The sequence below is a fragment of the Coffea arabica genome, chromosome 11e, assembly GCF_036785885.1.
Source record: "Coffea arabica cultivar ET-39 chromosome 11e, Coffea Arabica ET-39 HiFi, whole genome shotgun sequence".
NCBI lineage: Eukaryota > Viridiplantae > Streptophyta > Magnoliopsida > Gentianales > Rubiaceae > Coffea > Coffea arabica.
Window position 1 is genome coordinate 58511151 of NC_092331.1, and position 12013 is coordinate 58523163.

At 36.9% G+C, this 12013-nt stretch overlaps 2 protein-coding genes across 9 annotated transcripts; both read left to right on the top strand.

Annotated features, from left to right (window-relative positions):
* The first annotated feature begins 1504 nt into the window (after positions 1-1504).
* LOC113719246 (uncharacterized) lies at positions 1505-3940 on the top strand. 3 transcript variants are annotated; one of them, XR_011824955.1, is made up of 5 exons: positions 1507-2168; positions 2356-2445; positions 2615-2711; positions 3181-3381; positions 3532-3940. XR_011824955.1 is itself a non-coding variant. In XM_072071684.1 (4 exons), exons 1-4 carry the CDS (start codon positions 1943-1945, stop codon positions 3320-3322), a joined length of 555 nt encoding a protein of 184 aa, XP_071927785.1. In that variant the 5' UTR covers positions 1507-1942; the 3' UTR covers positions 3323-3384. The 3 variants fall into 3 exon arrangements, 1 of the variants encoding a protein (XP_071927785.1); XR_011824956.1 differs by lacking the exon at positions 2356-2445 and having other exon boundaries at positions 1505-2168; XM_072071684.1 differs by lacking the exon at positions 3532-3940 and having other exon boundaries at positions 3181-3384.
* A 953-nt stretch (positions 3941-4893) lies between these two features.
* On the top strand, positions 4894-11730 carry LOC113719258 (uncharacterized). 6 transcript variants are annotated; one of them, XM_027244425.2, is made up of 16 exons: positions 4894-5334; positions 5449-5517; positions 5933-6295; positions 7124-7201; positions 7352-7407; positions 7527-7646; positions 7746-7816; positions 8081-8174; positions 8330-8539; positions 8759-9010; positions 9679-9787; positions 9972-10039; positions 10478-10547; positions 10657-10731; positions 11058-11149; positions 11348-11730. In XM_027244425.2, exons 3-16 carry the CDS (start codon positions 5984-5986, stop codon positions 11421-11423), a joined length of 1683 nt encoding a protein of 560 aa, XP_027100226.1. In that variant the 5' UTR covers positions 4894-5334; positions 5449-5517; positions 5933-5983; the 3' UTR covers positions 11424-11730. The 6 variants fall into 6 exon arrangements, with proteins under 6 accessions (XP_027100226.1, XP_027100223.1, XP_027100224.1 ...); XM_027244422.2 differs by having other exon boundaries at positions 4895-5334; positions 5850-6295; XM_027244423.2 differs by lacking the exon at positions 5449-5517 and having other exon boundaries at positions 4895-5334; positions 5850-6295.
* Positions 11731-12013: the final 283 nt, after the last annotated feature.

A 12013-nucleotide genomic window follows, 5' to 3' on the forward strand; every position in this document is an offset into this window, starting at 1 on the left:
TAACGCTCGAGCATTTTTCCCCTCCAACTTTTTGCATTAGCAGATGGGGATAAGATGTTGGAGGACTCGATCGCCTTACGGTCTTAGTGCAGGGTTTTAAAGTCCTTAACTGTGATAGGATCTCTCTTAGATGAAAAGAATTCGATGGCATATGAGAATTTATTTATTCGGGCCCCAATTGTCTTCCAACATGTATTAGTTTGTTTTTGTAAATGGTGAAAACAGATGACTTTTAACTTTGGGTGCCTCATTGATCTCGCTGTCAATCGAGAGCCCTAGAACGGGGTTATCGTGGCAATACAGATTAAATTGAAATTAAACTAACTACTTGGTATAGAAGATCTCCCAACCGCATCCGCTCTAGCTCGAGACTGTCCGTACTCCTTACAAAGAAAGCGTCTGTTGGGCAAAAAAAATATGTTCATAAATGAGAGGAATTGAGAAAGGGGAAAAAAAAAGAGAGAGAACATAGGGATTGGATTTTCTAGGCATGAGTGACATAATAAAACCTAGACATAAGTGCGATCATATCAATACTAATGCATCGGATCCTATCAGAACTTTAAACCTAATAATTAGTTCCTATCAAAACTCAGAAACTAATAGCTAGTTTGGGACATAAGATTTGAGCAGAAAAGAAAAAAAGGGAAGAGAAAGATAGATGTTTCCAATGTTTGGGAGATTTATAGCTAGTTTGGAAGAGCAGATTTGGTGAGAAAAGAAAAGATTACAAAGGAAAGTTGAATCTTTCTCACATTTGGGACTTTGGATAGGAAAGAATTGAAAAGAAACGGAAGGATGTCAGCTCCCTTCCACGTCAGAAAAACTTTCTGCCCAAAATCGGCGGAAAACGTGAGAAAGTGGAGTGAGTTAAATGAATTATACCATATGTCATTTTTACCCTTAAAAGATTAAAATATAACTATATAACCTAATAAAATTCTCATGGTATCTTAAGATTTAAGGGTTTTTACGTAAAATTGAATCTTGTCTTTTCAATTCTCTCCCTTCCAAACAAAGGAAAGTTATTTCATCTCCTTTCTTCTCCAAAACTCCCAAATAACATGAAAAGATATTATAATCTTTTCTTTTCTTTTCTAACTTAAGGTTTCTGTTCTTTTCTTTTCTTTCCTAAACTCCCAAACTAGCTATTAGTGAAATAGAAAAGAAAAGAAAGCAACTGATTTGAAAAAAAATACACCGTTAAAAAAATTTTCCATCCCAAATTGGGCAGAAAGCAAAGGAAAGTTGAGGAGGGTCTACAAAAAATTTAAAAATTATCCATTCTATCTTATCCTTAAAAAGTTATTGAATAAAATTTTTATTAACCAATATATCCAAAATAATTTCTTTCCTTTCATAAACTTCCAAACAACATTAAAATCTCCTCATTTCTTTTCTCTCATAACTTAACTTCTCTTCTTTTCTTTTCTATCCTCAACTCCCAAACTAGCTATAAGTGTGCTTGTGCTTGGACTTGTGAAACTAAAAATTGGTTCTCATTTGTCTTTCATCTATTACGGGCTTCCTAATCTTCTTCCCTTTCAAGAGAGAGAAAAAAAATGTGAAAATACATGTTTGTCTTCTGCAAGATAACGGAAATCAATAATCAATGGAGCTGAAGGATTAACAATTTGCCGAAAAAAATTGATGTTTAATTATTAACCATAGGACCCTGAAATCCGAGTACTTGTCTACCTGATTGCCACGACACACTGAAGTCAGCAAAACACTGCAGAGGCAGGACTGAGGAGAGGATGGGGGTTTGCTTGGTAGAAATAAATAACAACCGTTAATTCTTGTAACTGGCGACTGCCTGGTTCCTAGGATCCCATCATCGTCTACCTTTACACATGCTGCAAGGGCAAGTCTTGTTCTAGTTCTGGTTGAGCTTGGCAGAAAGATAGAGAGGAAGTACGAGATAGAAACATAACCAATCATCATGGCCTCATCTTTAATCTGGGCTTCACTGGACCCATCTGCCATCAAGCCAAGATCACTTTTTCCTTCTAAAGTTCCATCTCTACCTTCCAAACAGTTTCAGCAATCAGAAGCAGTAGTTGGTTTTAGGAATAATAGAGTAAAAGAAGCTGCTGCGGCTTCCATCAGAAAAGTTCAACTAGTTTCTTTCGCTGCCTCTGCTGCCCTCTTGCTATGCTCCAGTCCCGGTAATTGACTAAGCACCTTATCATCTCAGTGTATTTTGGTGGTTGCTTCTGAAATGTTTTTATTTTCTGAATTCTTGTAGTAATTACTAGTGCTAATCAGTAATGAAATACGCATTTACAGATTTGATACGAGGTGTTATTTTTGGGTAAAATATCTGAATCCCTTTTTTTTTTTCCTTTGGGGTAGCTAATGCTGGATTTTTCTCGGGCTTCTCTGGGATAGAGTCAGTTCCTGGTCCTGAGTTACCTCAGATTGACTTTCTGTCACGCTGGAATGGTATGTTAGCAACTGAATTATATAATTCTGCTGATCTCTCCTTAAAATTTGTTAACTCAGAAATGATACATGTTGCCGGCTTTTAGGGTTAAATCTGGGATTAGGTTTAATTAACTAACGTCAAAAGTCTAAGGAAAAAAAAAGAAATGATACATGTTGGAATTTTCAGAAGAAAACCAGAAGAAGTATGCTGAAGCTGATGCAAAATTCAAGGAGTCCCCCCTGCTCAAAAAGTTGCTTGAGCAAACTAGGTTAAACAAAGAGAAGTACGTTTTTCCTTCTCTAACTATTCATAGTCTTGTAGGAAGAGTTGCCATTCAACGCCCTGGGCGTCAGAAAAGTGAATTGAGCTTTTTATGACTTTCCTTGCTATATATCTATCAAAGTGGAGTCAAATTGATCATCTTGATCAGATTTGGAGGCTTTGCATAAACTATTTGTTCTTAAAATGTCTTGATAACCTGCTTATTTAACAGAAAAAAAAAATGAAAGATGAGAAGTAATTAGAATTTGGGCTTACCAGGGACCAGACGTCAAGATGCAGTGACATTTTATTTGTGACTTTGCCTGCCTTTCTTTACTTGTTCCAAGTAATTGACTGTTAGTTCGTACGTCTATTAATGTGGAGGCTGTGTTGTAAAAAATATGAGCTCCAGAACAAAATATGACAACTACTTTCCCCAAGACAAACAACTTGCCACCGCTTACAGTATATTCATTCATGTGCACCTTCAGAAATCGACAAGCTACTTTAGACAAGTATTGCATCCGAGGAGCTGAATGGGGTGTAGGAGATTGTTCAGCGGATGGAATGTCACCTCAAGACAGGGATAACTTCATCTCCATGCTGAAGAAAAAGGCTGGGATAGAAGAATGAAGAAAGGAGCCAGAGAGACCTTCTGGTTCGATCAAGTCTGTAAGAAGATTTATAATCAGGTACGTACGTTAACCTACCTGGGACGGTACGTACCTTTTTCTTGGATCAGATGTGGTCCTGATGGCAAAAAACACTGTCTTGATTCCTAGTAGTAACAATTGCTTTGCATGTTTTGACACATTTGATATCTCCTTTGCTCTTTCCTGAAGGTAAACAATGATGTTAGGATCGAAAGCGGGCTGGTAAGTTCAATAATTGAGCAGCATGAAGATCCACTTGGTTAGAGACTTAGAGCTAGAGGAGAGCAATAAATAGAGAAGCCCATGAGCTCCTCCTATCTTAAAATGAAGATTAGATTCTGGAACCTGAAAAATGCTGATAAAGCAATCTTTAGGCAGACAGATGGTGGTTGCAGAGTCATTAGTGGTGGTGAATTGGCTCTACTTTCTAATCCTTAATTAGTACATCAACTAGATTTCTTCCTTTGATTCAGGTGCTTGTGCTTGCAGCACGTTATGCTTCTGGAGCCAGGTTGTTGTCGTAAGAGATCCTTCATACTTCATTTTTCAAAGCCCAATGCACATGACAGTAAGAATGAGATTTTTGTTTCTGTCCTAATTAATATGATATTTGGCTTTTTATTTTCTTTTTTTTAAAAAAAAAAAAAAACAGATTTTAGAAAAGGTATGCAAAAGAAACTACTACTAGTTTTCGATCTGGAGACTGGAACACAAGGGCTCAGATTGTATACGTCTTCATGATGAAGTTTAATAATGCTTCAAGAAACTTCTTTATTAGTCGTAAAATGTATTATCTACGAGTAGTTTCTCTTGAAACTAGTAAGAAAAAAATGCTCACCTGTGGTCATGGATCAAGCTGCATTCTCCCTGAGTGCAGTTTCTTTACCTTTTATCAGAACATGATACAAACAGATGTTGCTAAATGCTAATGCACATTTAGCAAATGACGTATTCATCATTGGCTTCACTACTAAAATATATATCCTTTTTATAATAGTAGTTGATTGCGGCATTGAAAACTTATAGTTTTATACCACATGCAGTAGAAAACTTAATATAGTATTAGACTGTCTATCATTTTTCTTTTTCTTTTTTTGGCTAGTTTAGGTAGACAATATATTTCGAGCTAAAAGATAAATCAAAGTACTTGATACTCGAATCGAGTTCGGATCGATAAGAACTCCTTCAACCTTGGTGGTTCGCCAGCTAGTTGAGTCGAATTTGAACAGTATTTTATATTCAATAACATTCAAATTCGATAAAAAAAAAAAAAAAAAAAACTCGTTCAACCTCAGTTCGATAGATAAACAAGTTAAGTTTGAACAAAATTTCAAATTCGTTAAAATAATCAAACAAATTTGAACATTAAAGTGTTCGACTTGATTATATTCGTTTACCCTAACTTGTTTGGAATGTGCTTTTCGATGAAAAATTTTTACGTTTTTCGTAAATACATTTTTCAATCATTTTTTTACCTCATCAAATCGTCACAATATTTTTTTAAATTACAAAAACTCTTAAAATTAACAATCCAAACAAACAGAATTATTGGTTGAAAGAATCCGTGGTTCAACGGGATCTCTTGCTTTATAAGGACGGCACCAAACAATATATTGAATTTGCAAAGGGCAAAATCGTTGTCTAAAGCCAAAAAATTGTCAGATAGTACTTAGAATTTTGTCCGCACCGTCTATGACTGAAGGAAGGATGGGACGAGAAATCTGTTCTTCTGTGTCCCTAAAGGCGTGAATGTGTCAACGAGTCTTCAACTCTTCCTAAACCACAGAAAAAAATTACAAAATCCAACCGTAATCATTTAACCCCAAAAGCAGGAAGAAAAAATGGGAAAAGAAAAGAAAATTTCCGTAAGATCCCGCAGGCGCAGCAGCCAAAACAACAGATAACGGTACTGCCCAGCCTCAACCTTCTCAACGTCTTCAGCTTGTCCAACTGAGCTCCGTTTCGTCACCCGACCCGCCCCGACCTCATCAGGTAAACTTTTAAAAGATTTCCGAAATATTTAATTATATTATTGTTTTCTGCTATTTCTCTCAATCATGCAAGTCAATTGCCTCGCTTCCCAAATCTGAAGTCCATATTATTCAGGTACATAAGCAAATCATTGTTATTAACATGCTTCCCTGTCATATGTTTGACAATTTTACGGAGAACAAGGTAAATTTCTTGTTTGCAGAAACCTTAAATTTGATTTCATTCATATAAAGTCTCCAATAGAGGTTTACACGCATGAAATTACTAGTCGATGCCTGCATTATTTTGTTCAATCCTAATTAAGCTAAGGATTTTTTTTAATATTCTTTTGCGTTTTTCAGGCCCATTGATTAATCAGTTACTTTAAGATTTTTTTTTTTTGCATGAAAGTTTCAATCTTTATGTTGATGTTGTTGTTGGTATACCTATATGTATGAGGTCAAGTACGTTTATTAGATGGTAAAAGATTAGTTTAATTTTGATGTATAGCTTCTCTTATTTCCTGGTTTTTGCAGGAGGATCTTTTTTTCTCCTGGTGAAAATTCATGTGGGAATTTTGAAGCTTCCTTATGTGTTTTGTGTGTTGGTGAGAATTTAGGTGTAACTTGTGGGATACAAAAGGAAGAAGTTTGTTGGGGAGCTGTAAAGTATGTATAGGCCTGGGGCTGCAACCCCAAATCGTGGTGGACTGCCTATGGATAGTGGAGATTCTGTGGTGACATTGGATCAAGTTCCCCGTTGGAGTGATGGGGAGTATAGATATGCATATGAGAATGAAGATGGGCCTTTTCCAAATTCTTATTTTGCTGACCCTTTGACATCTGCATCTGAGGCTGGGAGTAGTGGAAATGGAATGGTTTCTAGGTTTCCTGTCGATCATGAAATTAACTCAAAGATATATTTGTGGAGAGGGAATCCTTGGAATCTTGAGGTGGATGCAGTTGTAAACTCGACTAACGAGGTAAACTTTGATTACTTGCCCAGGTACTTTTTCTGTGGCACGATGAATGATTCCTATCATTGTGTTATGATAAAAGATTTTTGGTGCATATTGCTTTGTATGATCTATCAATTAAAGGATGGAAAAAACACTGTTCATTCTCATCATATAGGGACCAGGAAATTATCAATCCAATTTTTAGGTTTGAGTCCTGGCTTTTTTTTGTACCTAAAGCATATTGTGAATGTCTCCTTCATTTTCCAGCTTTATTAATCCTTTATCTGATCGAAAATGTTGCACTCGCTTGTTTCTGTTTTTGTTGCTGAAGTTTGAATTGGGTTTTGGAAATTTAATTTTCTCACATAAATAAATTTTGGAAATTTGTTGTCTCTTACTATTAGCTTGTGTATAAATTTTGCTGGTTTCTTTTTACTAGATGTTGCAAGAATGGATATTCTTCTGGGTACTATTGCCATGGCTTTTGCATTGTTGTTGGAGTTTCTGTTAACGAGATCTTTGACCCCACACATGCTGTTGAATTCATACCTGCCAAAACTCATAACACGTATATTAATTTACAAAGTAATGATTCAAGATACATCTTGGACTCATGTATCCATCATTCAAGTAAAACCTTGGGCAATGTGATTTTGTTTCCTCTGGAATGGATACCCAAGGCTATTCTGCTGCTGTAACCTGGGGAGTGCGAATCCATTATTGCTCTTGTCATGTTATATTGCATCAAAGAAGATGTGAAAATTATTCATTGCAACATTTGAGAGTAACTACTTAAGCACATTACTATGGTTATGTTGCATCTGACATCATGTGCTCATATGTGGTTGGCAGAACTTGGATGAAGCACATAGCAGCCCAGGGTTGCATGCTGCAGCTGGACCTGGTCTTGCAGAAGAATGTGCAACTTTGGTGAGTTTTACTTGTATACATGTCTCTGTGTGCATTAATTTTTTGTGCTGCATAAGCATGTTATTGGTTCTTTTTGATGGTCTATTATGCAGATCTTTTAGTACAAATTTTTTTCATTTTTTGTAAATAAATTTATCTGCCTCATTCTAGGGTGGCTGTCGAACAGGAATGGCAAAAGTTACCAATGCATACGATCTTCCTGCAAGGTGGGGTTATCAGTTGTTTCACTAGAACAAATCAATGTACTTCTGTATAGCTGCAAAGAGGAAAGCCTTGTGCCACTAATGCTTCAGTCGCTAATTGTTTTTATTGTGACACTTCACAGGAGGATTATACATACTGTTGGTCCCAAGTATGCAGTAAAGTATCACACTGCTGCAGAGAATGCGCTGAGTCACTGCTACAGGTCTTGTCTTGAACTTCTCATTGAAAATGGACTGCAAAGGTTGGTAGCATAGTTATTTTCACTTTCTTTTCTAGCTTATCTATTGGGTGTTATTCATTTATGTGGAACTTATCTATCTGCATTAAAATGTGAGTGCAGTATTGCTGTGGGCTGTATATATACAGAAGCCAAAAATTATCCACGAGAACCAGCTGCACATGTTGCAATAAGTAAGATACTTTTTACACCATTCAGATTTCATTATTCAGGCATTTTAATACCTTAAGTGCAGAGATTTTCTTGGAGTGGCATTTGAATCACATGCGTGGAATACCCCATGTTTTAAGAGTTCTATCCTCATTCCTCAGCAGCTGGAAAACAAATGAAATTAATAAATTTGTTTACGGATCGTATTACTGAATTTGCTTGACGTCAGGGTGATTGGGATGAACTTATTACTGTTCCTTCAATTTTTTGTTTGCTTTTTTCATTAGGAACTGTGAGACGGTTTCTTGAGAAGCAGAAAGATAAAATCAACGCCGTTGTATTCTGTACAGCTACATCAACTGATACTGAGATATATAAAAGGTATTCTTAGAGACCTGTCTTTAGATAGTGTTGTTACTAACTTTGTTGACATTGTGTAATGCAGTGTACTGGCAATGCTTGCTGTGGTCAATTGGCATGTCCTATTCATGTTCCGAATATTGGGAATTTTAAACCCTTCTACCATTTGCACGCAGATTGCTTCCACTTTATTTTCCACGTGACAAACAGGAAGAGGAGATAGCTATTTCAAAACTACCTGCAGATGTTGGCGATGAAAATGGTGAGACAGTTATAGATGAGCGAAAAATCAGAATAAAGTCTCTGCCCAATGTGAAGAAGAGTATTCCAAAACCTCCACAACCTTCCAATGATCTCCCTGTCAGTGATCTTGGGTTGACAAGGAGGTTGGCTTACTATGTCATTCTTCTTCTTCTCCTTGCTCTTCTTTTTCTTTACTTTTTCCCCCCATGTCAGTCTCTAAGCTAAGATGAGCTCAATGAACATCTTGTGCTGGCAGGATAATACTGTATTTGCATTTTGAATTTTCTCACTCCTGGTACCTTGGTGTGGATGCTGCATTTATCTGTCTTATCTAATACTCCTTTTTGCTGTTCCTTCAATAGGAGTTCTTCATATTTGGATTCATACTTGGATCCTGCCTTTATGTCGTTGATAAAGGACCCAGACCAGCGACGTAAAGAACAGTGGGAAAAAACTGCTCAAGCTCAGAGTGGTTGGAACTGTTGTAAAATGCTTGGATATGGTGACCTCGGGGGACCTCCTTTATCTGCTGCAGAAGAATATTCTCTCCATTCCCGATACCTTGCAAAAGCAAATTCTCTCAATCTTTCTGAAATTGCAGAAATGAAAATTGTGTAAGCAATTATTGGCTTTTGTTGGGGGTGTTAACAGTCCATTCACTTTTTCCATCACTTTCGTATTGTCATTATTGCATTCAGTTCATTTTTGTATAGTCTTCTAGAGTGCCTCATGTTCCACAAAGTCCCATTCATGCTGGTAATGGATCCTAATGCCTTTGGTACATACCAAGATTTGCTGTTGAAGTTTGTTTCATTTAAAGTAATGGAGGCATTTGACTGCAAACTACATGATATTTCTTCTTTTTACCCCTTTTGGTTCGTACCATTTACCAAGTCTCACAATGTTCGTCTTTCAACAAATATTAATCACACACACACCCGGAAAGTCTCACAATGCTCATCTTGCTGTAGTCTTTTGTGAAGCTGTTTCTTTTTTATTTTTAGTGTTTTGCTTTCTTCCTTTTCTCCCATTTCGCATTTCATACTTTCTAATATACAGATTGAAAGTGTCATTTCATACTTTCATATGTTAGTGACTCTGTCTCAGCATTGGTTTTGTGTGTGTGTGTGAGAGAGAGAGAGAGAGAGAGAGAGAGAGATAAACCACTGTTGTGCTTGCCACTATTGATCAACTTTATGGGAAAATGGACTTGAGTTCTGCTATTGGAGTGGGTTATTGCGATAATTGCAAACTGACATCTGATTTATTGCTTATATTTCAGCTATCGAGGTGGGGTTGATAGTGAGGGTAGACCAGTTATGGTCATTGTGGGTGCACATTTCCTTTTACGCTGTCTTGATCTAGAGCGTTTTATACTTTATGTGGTTAAGGTAAATAATTATTGCTTGCTTTCTTCATTATATTTTCCTCAGGTATATGATAAATTAACTCCTGCATCATGTTTGCAATATGACTCACTGTTCCTGGGTATTTGATCCTTCTGGACTTTTCAAATGTAATATTTCCAAATTTCTAGTAATAACTTGACTGTAAGAGAATTTATATGCATTTCAGGAGTTTGAGCCCTTGATACAGAAGCCTTACTCCATTGTTTACTTCCATTCTGCTGCATCTTTACAAGCGTGAGTATTCCTTTATCAACCTGTCATCAACTTAGTTGATCTTCTTTCTGTTGACTTGTGCAAGTGGGTAAAATGTCTTTAAGAAAACAAAAAGAACGTGTTTATGAGTCCTTATTGTACTTTAGCAGTGTGTACTTTGCATCAAGGCACTAGTACACCTTAGAGAAAGATGCAAAAGTCTGTTTTCAAGGGGCCTAGCTTGTTGCTGAATTTGGCCCATTTCAATGTTGTCCAGTTAGAGGTACAACGTATGCTCGAATTTTATTTTATTTTATTTATTGAAGCTTAGATACCCAACTGGAAACGAGTAAGACTACAGTGTCAAAACAAAAAGTTGGAAGTTTTATGATGGTTGAGTTAGTAGGTTTTACATGAAATGCACCCGCTCAAACTGGCTTGTGGTTTCTCACATGTGGAACTGTATTATTGTACAAATAGGCAACCAGACCTGGGATGGATGAGAAGACTACAGCAAATACTTGGTCGAAAACACCAGCGTAATCTTCATGTATGTGTTGTTCCCCTCTTGGCATTTTCGTTTGAGCAGCCACCATAGGTGATATTTACTGTTCTCTTATCCATGAGAAGACATTTGGTTTGAAATTTTCATTTTGCAGGCTATATATGTCCTACACCCCACCTTTGGCTTGAAAGCAGCTATTTTCGCAATGCAATTATTTGTTGATAATGTGGTATGTATTACTAAGAACTGATGCTCTTTATACCCCATCCCACTAGCCCAGGAACAAGGACTAATCAATCTGGTATCTACTCTATTATTCTTTCTTCAATAATTGGTTATTTTTATTCCGCTTGCTTGCTCAGTTTCTTTAAGGATGTATACTCCATGATGGCCCTAGTTAGCTATTATAACGAAGTGGGTCTCTCAAGGTTGAGTGTGAAAGCTTTTTCATTGTAGTTATTGAGGAAATATGTCATCAAAAGGAGCTAAATCCTCAGCTCCTCGATCTTGTTTTGTAACATTAGAGAGCTGATTACTCTGCGGAAATCATCTCAGGTGTGGAAAAAGGTGGTATATGTAGATCGGCTTCTTCAGCTATTTAGATATGTCCCCCGAGAGCAGCTTACAATTCCGGATTTTGTGTTCCAGTTGAGTTTTGATACCCTTTTGATATCTTGTTCATTGTTTTCATGAAGTTGGGATAGGTGCTAGAGAAGCAAGTGATTTTTATCACGGAGGCATTCCATTAGTCATTTCCCCTCTTTTAGTGGCCATGCTTTATAGTTTTATCAGAGGCAAAAGTTTTCAGCCTTTCTTTTAACTTTTCAATCACTTTGCTGATGCAGGCACGATCTAGAAGTGAATGGTGGGAAGGGCGTCATTGTCGATCCACGCACCAAATATGTATATCAGCGTCCATGAGCATTGTACTTGCACACTTCCGTCATATACAGTTTTTGATCAAGTGTCCAGAAAGTCTGTGAATCTGTATTCTTTTTCATTTTTTCAGATTTTGAGTGTACCTTTTTTTTTTTTGTTTCAAATTCACTTCTTGTCCCATATCCATGTATTTATCCTTTTTGAGAAAATTGAGAGTTCTTTGTGTATGCAAACACTGACAATTTTTCTTGTCGTGTTGTAATTTGATATTCTGTGGATACCACATTTGTAAAAACGCTCAATTTGCCCCCTTGGAAGTTTGCCTTTCATCCTGCCTGGTTTTGGGCCACTTCTGCTGCTGCTACTCAAAAGAGTTTTTCTGCTTGTATGTTTGTAGCGAGTCCTTCTCAAAACATCCAATTCCAAATCCATCGTACCATTGAATATGCAGACTCGGAAAAATCTAAAATGGGGTGGTCAAAATACGCTTAAATCGCTCGTGAATTCACACCGTCCAATAATCAACCCACGCTAGAAGCACTTGGCCAGAAATTTATATCTGCCTAACTGCCTTTTGTTATTGAGAAGATGACCAAGGAAGGCTTTAGTTACTTACTTGCAAAAATTTATCT